We start from the raw sequence: 18,631 nt of genomic DNA, 5'->3' as shown, positions 1-18,631 counted from the left end.
GTTCTGTAGACTCCTACCAAGCTCAGTCCTTACTTTTGTGACAATGGTCATCTTGCTAGGGATAAATATCATCCTGCTGATGTCGCTAATTGGTAGTATCGATAAAAAGAGTTTTGTTTGGAAAATGAGTCCTCATTAATTTCATCAGAGTTTTGCATAATGGCGTCTTTGGAAAAGGATGAAAAAAAAAAAAACACGAGAAGCTATGACCAAAATCAGCTAATTAAAAATTCGCCAGGTGTGAATGGGACTCGGGCTCTGAGAGCTCCGTACGAAGTTAAATATGTATGCAGACAGTTCATCGATTTCCGGAATCGAGAATCTTGACGATTTTTGCCTGTTGCCGACATTGACATTGGCAAGATATCGCTCCCGGCAATTCCAAGACTTTTGTGAAGTATAATTACATTTTCAAATATTCTTCCTTTGCTTGTACTGCGAAACGTTGCTTCTTCCCAAATTTCTTGATACTATATCAACGGGATGTACACTATTAGTTTTAATGAGTGGGTTTGCGAGTGTCAAAATATGTTACATAAATGGTCATTATTTTGACTGGATTGTTAGAAGCTTGTCTTCTTTACAGCGCAAAGTGACTACAGACCTTAGTAAGTGATACAAATTTCAACTCGATACGTCTGTTTGTTCCCGAGAAAAAGGCGTCTTAACAGACGGACGGAAAGACAGGACGTCGTTCAAGAAATTAAAAAAGAAAATTCTTGTGATAGAATTTCAGTTCCACTATTTTCGAACTTTTTTATTTTTTTGTACTGTGAAGGCTTGCTTCTTGCCAAATTTCATGATTCTAAGTGAACAGGAAGTACCCTATAGCTTTTAATGAATCAGAGTACCAAAATATGTAACATAAATGGCCGTAGCTTTTGGTTTCATTGACTTAGAAGCTTCAATTTTTTACACCGCTAAGGGGCCGTCGGCCTCAATGTAGGACATAAATTTCAACCTCAAATGTTTACCTGTTCCTGAGAAAAACAGAGAGAGAGAGAGAGAGAGACAGAGAGAGAGAGACGGATAACAAAGTGATCTCATAAGGGTTCCATTTTTACCGACTAAGGTACAGAGCCTTATATAATGATAGAGAATGCTTATAACAACGGCAACCAGCTGGAATTTGGTTTTGGTTTACTTTTTGGAAAAACCAATGTTACCTGTTTCGAATTAATACATTGGTCGTCAGACAGCTTGCACGTTTTTATGGAAGCACATAGTAACAGATTTTTTTTGATAACACGTACAGTAAACATGTGTGGATGTTCTTAGTTTAGTTTAATTAAGTCGTGTTCAACAGATTTTCACCATTATTTTATTCATATGATATGGAACAAGTCAGATTACTATATATATATATATATATATATATATATATATATATATATATATATATAGTGCTAATATATTAATATTACTGAAATTTTTAGTTCTACATATGGAACTACATTTAAAGGTACAAATTATTATTATTATTATTTTGCAGTTCTGAAACAGAAACTCGTCCATGGAATAGAAGGAGTTGTCTAAAAGAAATGATTTTAAGCTAGATCTAAAACTTAATCTGCTGCCCGCCAGACGCTTTATGTTATTGGGTAAATGATCAAAGATTTTTGTTGCTGAATAATGTACTCCTTTTTCAGCAACTGACAGTTTCAATAACGGATAGGATAGGTAATTTTTTTCCTCTAGTGGTGTACGTGTGAATATCACTGTTCTTCGTAAATTGAGATGGATTATTTATAACGAATGTCATAAGCGAATATATGTACTCTGATGGTGTAGTTAAAATACCTAACTTTTTGAATATGTGCCTACATGGCGTCCTTGGGTGAAAACCACTAAGTATTCTGACTGTTCTCTTTTGTGCAATCAATACTTGGTGTCTAAGTGGTGAGTTACTCCAGAAAACTATTCCATAAGACATTATTGAGAGGAAATATGCAAAGTACGTTAGGAGGCTGATCAGTTTATTACCAAGACTAGCGACTATACGGAGAGCGAAAGAAGCTGAACTTAAGTGTTTGAGAAGCTCAGTAATGTGCTTCTCCCAGTTCAAGTTCTCATCAATGTGAACACCCAAAAATTTGGAGAAATCTACCCTGTTAACCGAGCCGTCTTCATATGCTACATCAATTGTCAGTATGACTCTATTCGGTGTACAGAACTGAGTATAGTGAGTTTTTCAAAATTAAGGGAGAGTCCATTTTCTGAGAACCATCTAATAACATTTTGAAAGACATCCTTAACACGATTGTGCACGTCATGCGATTTCTGTTTTTGCCACTATATTGCGTGCAAGTTAGTTTTGGCAGGTTTTCTCGCATCCTGAAACTTCCGATCTGACGGACGGCGTCATCTGCGACACGCGAGGAAGGTAAATTCAGTTTCAGTATTCGTTTTTTAATTGTATAGCCATTTTTATCGTGTCTTACTCGAAACAAGACATCAAGGAAGTGATACGTGCATGCAATGAAAACGATAGTTTCGTAATTTCATAAACATTGACTGTTGAATTAGAAGTACACATTTTGTGTACATCAGGTCTCTGCTCACAAAATGTAGTGGTACTGAGGCTAAGACTGATCTCACTGAGAAATCGTGATTTAAAACGTAATCTAAATTAAAATCTGGAAGTTAAGCTACTAACACGGTAGAGTAGGAGCAAAGTCGTTGTCGGTGTTACGGGTAGCCCGATGGACATGTAAACTATAGGTACCAAACTCATTAAAAGCTCTAAAATTTTTAATTTTGTTATTAGGTTCACTTTAATTTCTTTGTTCAATTACTTCAAAAATTACCTTCACTTTATTTAATTTTCGCTTCTCAGCTTTGACACACGATGAAATTATGAAACTACTTCAGACGAGTGACTTGAGTACCTTGTCAGATGAAGATGAGGATTCTGCTGATGAACTTCCAACTCTACGTGAACGTATTGGTGTGCCACTATTAAGTCATGGATTATCTACGAAAGGTGTTGTCAAAAAGAAGGGATACCAAAACAAAAGTGGATGTCTCTCATTAAATTCACTTGGCCCACGACTCGGTGAAGTCTTCAAAAATTGTAGACTCACTGTAACTGTCGAAAGAAATTTCTCCGAGTGTAACACAGGAGAATGTCAGCAGTTCTGATGAAGATGAGGAGCATCAAACCACACAAAACGAAGATGTGCCAAAGCCAACTAGAGAAAGCAAATGTGACAGGGTTGACCACCTTCCTGAATATATTGAGAGTATTTTTGCCTCAAGGCGTCGGCTACCAGGGTGCAAGCCACGTTCTCGCATAATGTGTGAAAAGTGCAAAGCTTATTTGTGCGTATTAAAAAAACAATAGTTTTGCTAAATTCCATAAGCATGAGAAGTAATGTGTTCATAAAATGTAATGCGTACATAAAAATGAGAAGTAATGTGAACATTTTTCATTGTAAATAAAAATATGAAAATACTAAGAGATCGGCATTTTTTTCTCTGTTAAGACCCAATGTACACATATGTCTACATTCAATTATTCAAACATTATTCAAAATAAAATTTCAAAATTAGTTTTTTGTGCTATTTTGAGACCAAAAAAAGTGACTGAAATATTTTTCCATTCTTTGTTTATCTTCGGCACTGAAGAGGTTAAGTGAGAGGTCATTCACGTGAATAAGGAAAAACAGAGGAACCAAAATTTAACCCTGTGGGACCCCCTTTGTGATAACTCCCCATTCACTAGAATTTACCACCCTCTCAACATTATTTGTGCTATTCAGCACAACTTTTTCCTTTCTGTTCATTAAGCATGATTCAAACCAGCTATGTGTATAGCCTTCGATTCCATAAAACCTGTGTTTTTCTAAGAGTGCTATATTTATTTGGTTAGCGGACTGGTTTGCGGCTTACAAGACTTCCGTTAGACAACAACTGGATGTGGTAAGAGATTATACGAAGTTGATGGACACCTTTTGAAAGATCTGACTATCGTAAAAGACTTTAGGCAACTGAAGAACAACTTTTAAAGGTAGTAGGTGTGGATGATGTCTTAAAAACTCACAAAGAATCGTTGGTCCTCGTCGGAGACTAGGCAGCCGACGCGCGTTAGAAGCTTCGGCGCCGCGTCTTGTTGGCTATTCTTACCTGCTAGTCCTCGCGCCAAGCCGTGGGCTTCCAAAAGTATTCCGAGAAGGAGTTCCCCCAGCGTGTGAAGCGGATGGAGCGGAGCGGAACTGAGTTGCCGCACCGCTGTGCGGCGCCGAGCATAATGCGCCATCAAAAGTGCTAATGCCGCCGGAGGGGGGTGGCAGGGGGCATCCGTGGCCCCCGGGGGCGAGGGGCGGCGGCCCAGCACGGCGGTGAGCGGCGTGGGCGGCGGCGCGCCGCCCTATATATATAGAGGCGGCCGCCTCGGGGCAGAGGCGACACCGCTACACGCTCTTCCTCCAGGCCGCAGCCACTGCCTCCGACATGAGGACACTCCTGGTGAGTAGCCACCGCTGCCGTCTGCAAACGAAACAGTTTCTCTGAGTTCTGAACGTTCTCAGCGCGTCTACTACCAAGGATGACTAGTAAAGCATCTACAACATGCATAATATGTGAACTCTGCATAGATTTTAAGTGCTAGGTAAAAGTACATGAGGAAAGTAAATGTTTGTGTTACATACACACTAGTTTCATTTTATTCTCAACCGCAGACTATCATCTTACTGTATCGGGGTACCACAAATTCTGTTAAATTCGCCAGGCTGATGGACATCATTGCCCATTTACGATTATCCGTCCTTGTACTGGCTGGTGAAATGAAACGAGAAATCATTCCATTACGCTAAGTCCAGTTGTTGTTATTGTTGTTGTTGTGGTCTTCAGTCCTGAGACTGGTTTGATGCAGCTCTCCATGCTAATCTATTCTGCGTAAGCTCCTTCATCTCCCAGTACCTACTGCATCCTACATCCTTCTGAATCTGCTTAGTGTATTCATCTCTTGGTCTCCCTCTACGATTTTTACCCTCCACGCTGCCCTCCAACGCTAAATTTGTGATCCCTTGATGCCACAGGACATGTCCTACCAACCGATCCCTTCTTCTAGTCAAGTTGTGCCACAAATTTCTCTTCTCCCCATTCCTATTCAATACCTCCTCATACGTTACGTGATCCACCCACCGAATCTTCAACATTCTTCTGTAGCACCACATTTCAAAAGCTTATATTCTCTTCTTGTCCAAACTATTTATTGTCCATGTTTCACTTCCATACACGGCTACGCTCCATACAAATACTTTCAGAAACGACTTCCTGACACTTAAATCTATACTCGATGTTAACAAATTTCTCTTCTTCAGAAACGATTTCCTTGCCATTGCCAGTCTATATTTTATATCCTCTCTACTTCGACCATCATCAGTTATTTTGCTCCCCAAATAGCAAAACTCCTTTATTACTTTAAGTGTCTCATTTCCTAATCTAATTCCCTCAGCATCATCCGACTTAATTCGACTACATTCCATGATCCTCGTTTTGCTTTTGTTGATGTTCATCTAATATTCTCGTTTCAAGACACTGTCCATTCCGTTCAACTGCTCTTCCAAGTCCTTTGCTGTCTCTGACAGAATTACAATGTCATCGGCGAACCTCAAAGTTTTTACTTCTTCTCCCTGGATTTTAATACCTACTCCAAATTCTAGTTGGCATATAAACTTGTACTACTGTAGTGGGAATGGGCTTCGTGTCCTAAGTCCAGTAGGGCCTAGAAACATTCAACGAAGGCTTTCACGAGTATAGTCTAGTGAAGTTTCCGGCTTGTATGGTCTTCATTTCGTCCAGAGTTGCGCTACACATCTACAGAGGTGTTCATGTATACTCTTAATATTGCGGAAACAGGAGCATCTCTGAAGATGTGCATCGCAGTTCTGGGCGAAACGTCGGAACGAGAAAGATGCATGGGCCACGACTATACAAACCGGAAGATTCACCCGCAGCATAGAAACTTTCTCGTCGAGGAGTTGCCCTATTGTAACTTGCTCTCGCGACGGAATTATGTGGCATGGTCAGAATTCACAGGAAGGTCCAGGATGTGATGTTGACCGCTGGATGCTGCAGCCTATGGAGTGCCTTTTTCTCCGTACCGCCGGCCGTCGTGGCCGAGCGGTTCTAGGCGCTTCAGTCTGGAACCGCGCGACCGCTACGGTCGCAGGTTCGAATCCTGCCTCGGGCTTGGATGTGTGTGATGTCCTTAGGTTAGTTAGGTTTAAGTACTTCTAAGTTCTAGGGAACTGATGGCCTCAGATGTTAAGTCCCATAGTGCTCAAAGCCATTTGAACCATTTTCTCCGTACCGCCCTACCAGAAATCTGTTCCTGGTCCCCCACATTCAAATCGGCAGCGGTATGAATCAGTAGATCGCCTATCGCGCCGTATGGCTCTGAGATGGCAACGTGACGTTCGTTCGTCGAATCAAACCCGAACGCCTCATTAACGAGTTTTGGCGTGGTACGCCAGCCAATCCTTTGGGTGCTTTACCCCAAAGTTATTAGGCGAATGCTGAGCTGGTTTCTTATTCTCGCCACAGAAATACGACAGTCAATGTTCAGTAAAAGAGTCTTTACGTCCGTAGGCAGAAGAACGTCAGCATTTTTTTTTCTTTTTGCAGAAATTAATTAACAAATGGTTCCCTGATACTCTCTCACTGACGGCATAGGGAGAACATGAACCATGCAGGATACAGTAAAGTTAACCTAGTCTACCTATTCAAGGCAATGAATTCTACTGTTAAGGCAAAGGCGAATCTTGAGTGAGACTTCTGAATTCTTCCCTCAAAGTATTCTCATTAACAAACGAAGGACAGGTCATTTTTATAAACTGAACATTTGTAGAATGAGATTTTCACTCTGCAGCGGAGTGTGCGCTGATATGAAACTTCCAGGCGGCAGACGAGGTACTGGCAGAAGTAAAGCTGTGAGGACGGGGCGTGAGTCGTGTTTGGGTAGCTCACTTGGTAGAGCACTTGCCCGCGAAAGGCAAAGGTCTCGAGTTCGAATCTCGGTCCGGCACACAGTTTTAATCTACCAGGAAGTTTCTTAACCTGCCAGGAAGTTTGAAAATTTGTAGTTCGCTCTATAAAAGATGCTAGGGAGCCTGTAACATTTTTGCAATCATCTACCGATGTCTTTCAAATTCAAAAGACATAGAACTGATCAAGTCAGTGCTTGATTTGTGACTTTTTAAATGTGTATGTCTTTATTGTTTTGTTAACATTTTGCAAAGCGTTTTAATGTGTGCCTACCTCTATTTAGAAAGGGAATTTTCAATCGTCTGAGAACCTATAGTTGCTATTGTTTCATCCTTCTCGAAACAGAAGCCATTCAGCAAAACTGTGACGTAACTGACGTGAGCTCATTGTTCACACAAATTGCTATTTTTCTTTTGATATCGACTTGGGTTTATATCTTGTCATACTTCATGTTTTACTTATTGCTCTTCGTATATCATAACTTAATACTTTTCTGTTCTCTGCGTTTTCCTTAGATGTCAGCACAGAATTGTTTTCACGTATTTCATTTTCAATATTTCTTTTTTCCAACTCAGAGTATATTGATGTATGATTGTGCGTTTGTTACCTCATCCCATAGGATGCACCAATTTGCACAAATTTTGACACTGTTAAGATATCTGAACAGAATTTATAGCCCTCCATTTACACTTTGTCCTTGCGAAAGGAGCGTTTACAGTTACCGAACAATACTACACATAATTCTTAGTACCTGAATTACTTCCATTACCCTTTCTGTATTGCCCAGGAGACATTTAAACTGACAGCTTTACAGTGAACAGTATGTCATTACTTAGTTGGATAGTATGTACAACAACACATCTCTGCTGCTTTCAAACACGTTGGCCACAACTACTACAGTTAGTGTCCTGAGGGTCGATTATTCATTTCTGAAATGCCTTATAACAGGTTCCTAATTGAAACTCATTATCCGCGTATTATATAGACAGAGGATTTATTGATAGCTTTATAGAAATGTAAGAAAACAAACGGCACAGATTTTTACTTTTTTGCTGTATACTGAATTACGAAAGTTGTTATAAATACTGACGGATGGACAACCGTTGTCGCGGAGTTGAATCACAGTTGTAGTTATATTTCAAAATGTGCCATTGACTTCAATTGAAACATAAATTTCAAGGTGTAAAGGAGTCCTTGTCAAAATCATTAATATTTATCTTAGTGTTACGGAAGTATTAAAAAACTGTCACGTCAGGTAATCAATTATTGCGAGAAAAATAGTTCAAGGTAGTTCTCCATTACGTGATCAGGAAAACTGTCGGATAATTTAAGCCACGATATGAGATGCAAATCTATTGCAGCGTCCAACAATATATGTATTCATAAGGAGAAGGGCTATTTTAAACAGTTCTTCGGCGAAAAGTTCTTAGCAAATATTGGCAGTAATAACGTATCATTATTTTATAAAAAGAATGTGGAACACAGCGGACACTAATGAAGTTTCAAAATGTACGATAGATAGCGTTCTGTTTCCTTCGATTTATGACATCTATGATCAAAAATAAAATAGAAAGGTATTATTGCGTCACTAGAGGTGACAGAGATCTTTTGCAGTTTTATGAAGAAAACAGTGTAGATCATGGTTGTTTAAGTGTAATTACCAGTTGATGCCTAACAGGAAATTATAGCTAAATACAAAAAAAACGAGATCCAGGTTATTCTGTTCTGTTACAATACGCCAAATAACCCTGGAGAAAAATCTATAGGTCGTCTGTTACCCGCCACTTAAAAAGCCTGGTCGTAACAGATTTCTGTACCAAAAACAGCTTTTGCTGCCAACCTGATACTACAAACTATAGTGTTCCACAAGGAATTCACTTGAGGATTAATTCTAACACATCACGAACTACGGTTTTCCCCAGTGGAACAAATGTCATAGGAGCACTACGGTACTGTTGCAGTCGAAGAAATTGCAAATTCCGTTAGTCACGCCAATGAAGTTCCTCTAAGTATAGAGAATTATTAACGAACCTTGTCATTGATTATCATTTCCTTGTGAAACCCTTACGCTCACCAGATGAAAAGTTTTTCTTGATAGCCTGTCAGACTTGGAAAACTTCAGGCACAATGGTCTTATAGTCCAGAATAAATTTGCAATATTTCCTTAATAGGGTCTCTAGGAATTTATTTTCTTCAGCCACAGGGGATTATTGTCAAACTACGTCAAACATTGACATTTACCGCCAAGAATTTACCAAGTGAACGAGTTCTGCTGCTGATTTGTCCACTGTAGCTTATGCGGCTTTCGGAACCGTTTCCGATATCCCATATTTCATAACAAATCAACCGCTTTTTTCACAAAATAAACTACTCCAGTCTTAAATAATTAACTGGTGCCACTAATACGTTAAAAGTACTGCAGTTCTAAGATAATTATGGCATAATAGGCTTATGACTTCTTGGACTGCTTAGACATGAGTCGAACTATGAAGAAATTCTGTGGTGCTGATCCACACGACATGGACAATGAAATATGAAGTCCGCTCCAAGAATACTTGCGAGTAAGTGCTCTTTCCAAGTGTATGACGTTTTGGTAAAGGGGAGCCTTTAAATGGCATTACAAGGTACTTAGCTTAGAACTAAGCGAACTATGAACAAAAGTTCGACGCCAGGAATGAGAAGCAGCCTAAAAGGAAACAACAATGAGCAGAAGGACAACACTGATTACGACAGCACAGACAAACTGGGATGATTCTGGTGTTCGAGACACAAGTCTCCACATAATGATCATAGAACATTAGTCTTACTAAAGAGACTATGGCAGGAGAAGAAAATTTCTTCGGTTACAGAATTATGTTCAGACGCGACTTATGCTAAAAGGCTATATGACTATTAAATGCAGTACTGCACTTCAAAGTGAGACAGAGGCAGGACACTATCTTTCAACATAATCAACGGTCAGAAAATTCTACCTATCGTTCGATTTCTTGGCTATAGAAATCCTCTGCTTGATCACGTAGCGATTCGAGAGCCGCTGAGTGAACGTCCTCATAGCTGGAAAATCTGCAATATCTGCGAACCGGTTCCTCGATTGCCGGGACATTGTCATCTGCGGTCGTTGTCGGTGGCCCACTCCCCCCGATCAGCGTCACCCATGTCTGTGAGGCCTTAGTCAAATTGTTGGCACTGTTTCACTACAGCTGGACATAGCATTACATTTGGTCCTTATACAGCCAGAATTTTACGGTGGATCTGTTGGATGTGTTGTCCACGAGAATCGTAATTTCCTGCGTACTTCAGTACTAGAGAACGTTTCCAGTTGCCGAGCCACTGCTTTTGCACACTGCGATGTACCAATTAACCGTACCGCACTAGAACTGTGCCTCTAGTGAACCCAGAACATGTACACACTTCTGACAATGCGCCTCTTTCTCATCCCCCACGCAGAGAGAACTAAGGCATCTGTTCTAGAGAATATTCCGAACGAGGAAACATCAAAATTGCATGATGATATTTCAAGAGGAATGAAAATAACAGAAAGTCATCGAAGGGCGGTGACGATTTTTTTTCCTAACTCGTAAACACAGGGCGGGCTGTGGTAGAACTTCAGTCTGTTCTCAGAACCAGATTTCCACTCTGCAGCGGAGTGTGCGCTGATATGAAACTTCCTGGCAGATTAAAACTGTGTGCCGGACCGAGACTCGGACTAGGGACCTTTGCCTTTCGCGGGCAAGTGCTCTACCAACTGAGCTACCCAAGCACGACTCAAGCCCCGTCGTCACAGCATTAATTCCGCCAGCACCTCGTCTCCTACCTTCCAAACTTCGCAGAAGTTCTCCTGAATACCTAGCAGAACTAGCAGTCCTGGAAGAAAGGACATTGCGGAGACATGGCTTAGCAACAGCATAGGAGATGTTTCAACAATGAAATTTTCACTCTGCAGCGGAGTGTGCGCTTATATGAAACTTCATGGCAGATTAAAACTGTGTGCCGGACCGAGACTCGAACTAGGGACATTTGCCTTTCGCGGGCAAGTGCTCCACCAACTGAGCTTCCCAAGCACGACTCACGCCCCGTCCTCACAGCATTAATTCCGCCAGTATCTCGTCTCCTACCTTCCAAACTTCGCTGAAGCTCTCCTGTATACCTAGTAGAACTAGCACTCCTGGAAGAAAGGACATTGCGGAGACATGGCTTAGCAACAGCATAGGAGATGTTTCAAGAATGAAATTTTCACTCTGCAGCGGAGTGTGCGCTTATATGAAACTTCTGGCAGATTAAAACTGTGCGCCGGACCGAGACTCGATCTCGGGACCTTTGCCTTTCGCGGGCATCTGCATATGCAGGAGAGCTTCTGCGAAGTTTGGAAGGTAGGAGACGAGAAACTGTCAGAAGTAAAGTTGTGAGGACGGGGCGTGAGTCGTGCTTGGGTAGCTCAGATGGTAGAACACTTGCCCACGATAGGCAAAGGTTCCGACTTCGAGTCTCAGTCCGGCACACAGGTTTAATTTACCAGGAAGTTTCAGTCTGTTTGACTGGGAGTGATGCAGAGGAAATCCCAATCTGGAACGTTACCGGAATTATTTCCACTTCAGGCATTCGCCTGCCAACCAAGGAAAAGTTCCCGAAAACCTTGGAACCAGAGAACTGGAACAATTTTAATTTATTTCTTGGGCAATGTTGTCCATTGTCCCAGCCAAAAATTTTATATATATATATATATATATATGTGTGTGTGTGTGTGTGATTTTCTTAACTGCCCGTTCATCTCCATACTCTTAACTCATTCACACATAACACGTGCCGCAAACAAAGTGTACAGTGAACCGAGTTTTGGACGGGGGCGTTCCGGATACTGCAGAGTCCGGGATCGGCGATCCATCTGCATAACGACGTGGCGGCGATTAGCAGCGACCTTGCCCGCCTCAAAACACATATTGTCTTCGCCGCCGCCACGCTGTGTCAAGGACACGCGCGCGCTTCTGGGTCGTGGGCTGACTCAAGTCACGCACTCGGCTGTTCGCGCACGCTGCTGACAGCCACTGCGACTCACTCGGCTCGCCATCTCATGTAGGCATATTAGACACCCAACATCGGATTTCCGCAGATTTGCAACACGCAAACTATACCTACTTTTGCACTGCACGAGCCCTCCGTACGAATTCGATTTCACTCCTCCCTCTCTTCCTCTCCCATAAAGCCTTATTTTGTTGCCAAACGCAAGGCGAGAAAAAAACTTCTCCCTCTAGTTTTTTGGTTGGTTCCTGACACGATATGTGTGCATAAGTGAGAGAGGCTTTTGACATTCTGAACGAAGTCTTCCGTGAGCTGCACAGTTGGCATCTAACGTGGCATCCCGGTAAAGTTCGTTAGGTGGACGAAGTGAGTCATCTGGCATATCGCTGTGGAATGTTTTCAGCCTCGCCACTTCTTTGCTGAAAGAGGTAGGCTGTCGTCAAATCACTGAACTCACATGCGGAAACAGTAACGGTTCATATATCTGTGAGGCCATCCTGATTTATATTAATGCTTATATCCTAAAGTCCGTGAGATGGCTGAGTGAACAGTTCCTTTGTAACTAGAACACCACAACTATCTTCTGTCATCCTTGTCTAACAGAGTTGTTACTTATTTATTTAATCTATGGATAGGATCCCCCGTCGGGCAGACCGTTTGTCGGGTGCCGGTCTTTCAATCTGACGCCACCTCGACGACCTGCAGTCGATGAGGATGTGTAGGATGATGATGAAAATACAACACCCAGCCGGAAATCGAACCCGGGCTCAGAGGATTGACAATCCGTCACGCTGACCATTCAGCTACCGGGGGCGGACACAAAGTTCCTGCTTCATCTCCACTCAGCCTCTCTTACTAGTCCTTCTGGCTTGGCACGTATCCGGTACGTTAACACTGTGTAAACAACACTGACGTTTTAAAATCAAGCTGGAGAGCTGTCGATGTAATGTTTTAAGTCTCTCGTGACACCACAACATCAATCCTACAGCATTTTTCTGAGACACGGGGGAACGAGTTGCCACACTAAGCTCTTATTCTATGCGAGAGGATTTCAGATCGGTTAAAGGACGCCTGATTTCTCTAAATCATTTTAGTTTAATGCTTCCTTTTATTGACCACATCTTCTTCGCCATTCTTTTCGATTAAAGAACGCATCTAAAGACATCGTTTTTTCTAAACATTATCTCATATTCTATTCCTATGATGACTCTTCATACTAAGCGATGTACTCGTAATATCTACCTCACAACAAAATACTCATTTCAGTGTCACACGTAAGTAGTATCTTCCATCCGAGCTCCTATTTTTTACACATTGGTCGAGGACAGTACAGCGTTTCAAGTTGCACAATGTTTAAAGCCCTGAAATTGAACGACGGGCTGTCATAGGAATTAGGTTTTTCGTTGTTTCCCTAAATCATTTACGGCGGAGCTCAGAATGGTTTCTTTGAAAAGGTCACCGACTATTTCCTAACCTATCCAAACTGAAAATGGGACAATACCTTCGAATCCGACCAAGGCTTTTCAGAAATTTCCTTGGTCACCCGGCAAACGCTAGGGCCGGCCGGAGTGGCCGAGCGGTTCTAGGCGCTACAGTCGGTCGCAGGTTCGAATCCTGCCTCGGGCATGAATGTGTGTGATGTCCTTAGGTTAGTTAGGTTTAATTACTTCTAAGTTCTAGGGGACTGATGACCTCAGCAGTTAAGTCTCATAGTGCTTCGAGCCTTTTGAACCATTTGACCCAATATCGACGAAACTTGGTGACTACGTATCAAGTCAACCGCTAGAAGCATGTTATTTCACTGGGGAAGAAGATGTTTATTTGTGGAAAATGTTTTGTGATTTTAGTGCGTGTATAACATATATTTCTGTACTGGCCTAATTCGCCTTACGCGAACTAGGTCTATTTTGCTAATTCTTCAGATAAAATTTTTGAAACGGTGACCAACATGTATACGTATTAGAATTTCGAGGCAAAATGGCACAGTTTTTCAGTATTTACAATGGAAATCTGTTCATATAAAAATGTGTCTTCTATTCAGACTAAGAAATTTTGACCTGATTCACCCAACCTTGCAATGGCCTAGCCATAGTGGATACACCAGTTCCTGTCGAATCACCGAAGGTAAGGGCTGTCGGACGGGGCCGGCACTTGGATGGGTGACCATCCGGGCCGCCATGTGCTGTTACCATTTTTCGGAGTGCACTCAGACTCGTGATGCCAACTGAAGTGCTAATCGACCGAACAGTAGCGGCCCCGGTCAAAGGAAACCATCGTGACGATCGGGAGAGGGGTTGCTGACCACACGCCCCTCCTATCCGCATCCTCTGTTGAAAATGACACGGCGGTCGGAAGGTCCCTATGGGCTACTTGTGGCCTGATGACGGAGTGCTGCTGCTGCTGCAACCAACCTTACCCTACATTCATCTCGTAATAGGAAGTAAAATTAACAGCTCAACAGCGGGACTAGTTGAGAAATCGTTAAAGAATAATGCTAGGATGGATTACATCTTGTGGAGTGTACAGGAGACGAAAATCAGAACAAATCGTGCAACTCGAAAGCAGGCGTTGCACTGTAGGTCTAACGTTTTATAAGTGAGTCGAAAACTCGGTAATTAATAGTGAGATACTTATGAAAATGAATGTTACCTTATACGGTAAAGTATAGCGTCATAGAAATTATCTAAAAACTACCGAACTTTTGGACCTATTTAGCGTCTTTTCTTTTCCCAAAACAAAAAATGGTTCAAATGGCTCTGAGCAGTATGGGACTTAACATCTGAGGTCCTCTGTCCCCTAGAACTTAGAACTACTTAAACCTAATTAACCTAAGGACATCACACACATCCATGCCCGAGGCAAGTTCAAAAATGGTTCAAATGGCTCTGAGCACTATGGGACTGTCATAACTTAGAACTACTTCAACCTAACGAACCTAAGGACATCACACACTTCCATGCCCGAGGCAAGATTCGAACCTGCGACCATAGCGGTCGCGCGGTTCCAGACTGAAGAGCCTAGAACCGCTCCGTCACAGCGACCGGCTTTTTCCAAAACAAGTTTGATTATCTTCCTGCTTCTCATTTCTTCAGGTAGCAGTACTGTTGTGTCCGGTCCAGCGTACTGAACTCGTTTTGTCTTCCACAGGCTGTGCTGAGCGCCCTGCTGGCGTTGGTGGCCGCCGCCCCCAAGGCCTCCCCTGGCTTCCTGTCCTCCTTCCTGCCGCCCCCGCCACCCCCACCGGAACGGTTCGAGGATTACGACTACAACGACTACGGGGGCGGCAACGGCAACGGCAACGGCAACGGCAACGGGAATGGCGGCGGGGGCGGCGGGAACGGTGGGGGCGGGACGGACGGCGCTCTGCTGGGCGGTTACTCGTACGTGGACGCCAACGGCCACCTGCAGAGCGTGCACTACGTCAGCAACGGCTTCCGCCTGCTGCACACCTACCCCGCCTCGGAGGTGAAGCCGCAGCAGCCTCAGCTGCAGCACCACAAGCCGGCCCCGCCGCCGCCTCCGCCACCACCACCACCACCACCACCACCGCCGACCACGACCACCACGACCACCACAACCACTACCCCACCGCCCAGACAGAACGGAGGTGGGTTCTCTGTGAACGGCATAGGAGGCTCCAGCGCCGGCGGTGGCAGCTTCAACGGTTTCGGCGGCTCTGGCAGCAGCTTCGGCAGTGGAGGTGGTGCCGGTGGCGCCAGCGGCAGCGTCAACGGAGATGTCCACTCGCTGAACAAGTTCTTCTACTCTTTTACTGACCCTACCACATTCGCCACGGCCAACACGGGCTTCCCCGTCCAGCACAACACGTACCTCGCGCATTCCGGCTACCCGGTGGCGCCGTCCAACCTGTACGGCTACGGGTACGCCCCTGCCGCCCCCGCGGCCGTCGCGACTGCCTTACCTGCGCCGACGGCTGCGACGTACACGGCTCCCGCGCCGATCACGTACACGGCCCACACGTATGCCGCCGCAGCGCCGGCGAAGATCACGTACACATCCGCCGCGCCGGCCAAGATCGCCTCGTTCGCCGCGGCCCCGGCTTCAGTCGCCACGTACACCGCCGCCGCCCCCGCCGCCGTCACGACGTACACCGCCCCAGCGCCGGTAGCGACGTACACGGCGGCCGCCGCTCCAGCTACGGTAACGTACACCGCCCCCGCGCCCGCGACCTTCACGTACACGGCCCCCGCGCACCCCACCACGCTCACGTACGCGGCGGCGGCTCCCGCGCGCATCGCGACGTACGCCGCCCCGGCGCCCGTAGCGACGTACGCGGCGCCCGCCCCCCTGCCGTACGCGACGACGGCGGCGGTGCTGCCGGGGGTGCAGACGCAGTACCATGCGCAGGGCGAGCTCGGCCAGTACACGTACGGGTACGTCGGGCAGCTGTCGGCCAAGCACGAGGCGGGCGGCGGCGACGGCACCGTGGCCGGCGGCTACTCCTACCTGGACGCGAACGGCGTCGTGCAGACGGTCAAGTACCTGTCGGACGACCTGAACGGCTTCCGGGTGGCCGCCACCAACCTGCCCGTAGCGCCCTCCGACCACAGCCGCCAGCAACCGCCCCCGCAGCAGCCGCAGCAGCAGCAGCAGCCGGACCAGAGGCCCGTCGACTCCGGCTTCGTGGTGCCGATGTCGGTGACCGAGACGCCGGAGGTGAAGGCGGCACGCAGAGCTCACGAGGCGGCGCACCGAGAGGCCATCGCCAGGAACATGAACATGTCTGACTAGGCTGCCAGGCGCCCACCCTGCACGGGCAGCACCGCGAAATACCGGCCAAAAAGCAACCCGACCGCTCTATCTTGTTGTCGCCTTCGAAACCAATTGTAATCCGTACACCCGCAACCACTAGCAGGGTAATCACTTTCCCCCTTCAATTTCGTACCTACAGATCCATGAAACACATTGTACGAATTACACTGTGCTCTCCCAGCGCAGTAGTTCACGCATTTTCCACCTTTTTCCTCTCACACACTACTTTGCCCGATAGTGATTGTAGCAGCTGTCGAATTCATATCAATTTCAACATAAAACTAGGGAACACATTTTATTTTGTTTATTATTCCCGTTGAAGATTCTGGCCAATTTAGATGTAAGAATGGTGGAAATATATGACTGTAGCCTTTGTGAGCCGGTATCCAATGAAAAAAAAATTCTTAAGTCTTAAACACAACATCTTAAATAAAAACAAACTGAATTTTTGCTGTTGTTGCAGATAAGTTTCACTAGCGAATATGAAGTACACACCTTCCTGGTGTTCTGATAAATGCTATTTATATAATCATTAACTGGCTTCCAGTTTCTTAGGCCATCGTCTGGTGACAACAACGATAGCTCGAGAAACCGAAAGCAAGTTCACGATCAAATCAATAACTTTTTGCAGAAGATCAGCTAAGTTTTTTTCTATTCAATATTACTGTCATATTTGGTTAAGCACCGACAAAAATTGAATTTAATGTTCCTCAGGGCAATTCAGTCCAAGGCTGCTTATCAAAATAGCCGACACGTTGGCCTTCGAAAAAAATTCACTTTTATTCCTGCAAGGTCAATACCCTATGTAGAGGTGTTTCAGTAGGTTACATGTTTCAGTAGCACCAACTACAAACACAGCGAGTGCCCAAAGTGAATGTCGTAAGGACTACTCTTTACAAACGGATAGTCGTGTGTGCCATTGATTTCTTGTCAGACTAATTTCTAAACTGATTACGATTGTTTCAAAGAACAAAACAGGGGAACCATTAACAGTCACATGCCTTCATGAACAGCATCACTGATAATAGTGGCTATTATACAAAAAATGTTAACTAGTAGCTATGTGGTAACCAGTTTTCTGAGGTGAGCTCAATGTCTATTCCGATTATGAGACGCTCTCCCCTGGGACTGACTCCTGGTTATGCTATGTGAAGCAAGTCGCCAGTAGCCCGACGCAAAAGATGAGATTCTGCTGCCAACATAAGCACTCAAAGATTCCCAAACATTTGAGGCACGTAAACCTTACTGCTGTCTTAAACATAACAGTCGGTTTTCCTCTTAGGTAGTGTAAGCTTCACATTGTGACATGTTTTACTCAGTAAGAAGTTAGAACATCTGAAAAATTTGGGTTGTTTAATGTCTGTCCGCCCCTGAATTGAAGATTTTAGACTGTTGCTGTGCAGAAATGACTTTTTAGAATGTAATTTATTATTAGGAGTTATTTTTTTAAAATTTAAGTTTTGTGTTAGATAATGCATACATTTTTAAAATAAACTTATAAAACTGTAAGCTGAATGTAGTTTCTTTTTGGTTCCTTAATACTGTTTCCGTCAGTGATACAGCTGTACTAGTATGGTAGTAGACGCAAGTGGATGCAACTAAACAATAGCTTCCATTGTTTCATGTTCATTCACATCAAAATTGAAACTATCCCACTGATACATACTGATCCAATTCTACCCTCCCCCCCCCCCCCTCCCCTCGCCTCCCCTGACAACAGAATACCATTAAGTTCTACTCCTCCTTCCTGTCTTTATGCTGTAGTGTTTATTGCGTAATCGTACACCGTGTGCAGCGATATTAGAATACAACTCCTCCACTCTCCCCCTTCCCCATATGCCAGACTTCACCT

At 44.2% G+C, this 18,631-nt stretch overlaps 2 protein-coding genes across 7 annotated transcripts in view; one reads left to right on the top strand and one right to left on the bottom strand.

Annotated features, from left to right (window-relative positions):
• The window catches only part of LOC126473915 (cuticle protein 16.5-like), a 319,612-nt gene that overhangs the window by 65,449 nt on the left and 235,532 nt on the right, over positions 1-18,631 (bottom strand). For 3 of the 6 annotated variants that reach the window (XM_050101266.1, XM_050101264.1, XM_050101265.1), the window contains exon 2: positions 4,126-4,488. In XM_050101266.1, the coding sequence (XP_049957223.1) occupies positions 4,126-4,258 (133 nt within the window). In that variant the 5' untranslated portion in view covers positions 4,259-4,488. The other 3 variants (XM_050101267.1, XM_050101268.1, XM_050101270.1) reach the window with 3 other exon arrangements.
• Positions 4,400-18,208, top strand: LOC126474283 (nuclear pore glycoprotein p62-like). The gene is made up of 3 exons (XM_050101746.1): positions 4,400-4,467; positions 15,154-16,095; positions 16,138-18,208. The coding sequence occupies exons 1-3, from the start codon at positions 4,453-4,455 to the stop codon at positions 16,756-16,758; spliced, it is 1,578 nt and encodes a 525-aa protein (XP_049957703.1). The 5' UTR covers positions 4,400-4,452; the 3' UTR covers positions 16,759-18,208.

The sequence above is a fragment of the Schistocerca serialis genome, chromosome 4 (genome assembly GCF_023864345.2).
Source record: "Schistocerca serialis cubense isolate TAMUIC-IGC-003099 chromosome 4, iqSchSeri2.2, whole genome shotgun sequence".
Classification (NCBI taxonomy): domain Eukaryota; kingdom Metazoa; phylum Arthropoda; class Insecta; order Orthoptera; family Acrididae; genus Schistocerca; species Schistocerca serialis.
Note: the sequence above shows the minus strand (reverse complement) of the source record. Positions and strands in the feature narration are given on the sequence as shown.

Bases quoted from the DNA above. Each gene is read 5' to 3' on its own strand.
- LOC126474283 (XM_050101746.1), top strand. The intron at 16,096-16,137 runs CCCGCCGCCGTC...GCGCCGGTAGCG, and splicing joins CCACGTACACCGCCGCCGCC to ACGTACACGGCGGCCGCCGC.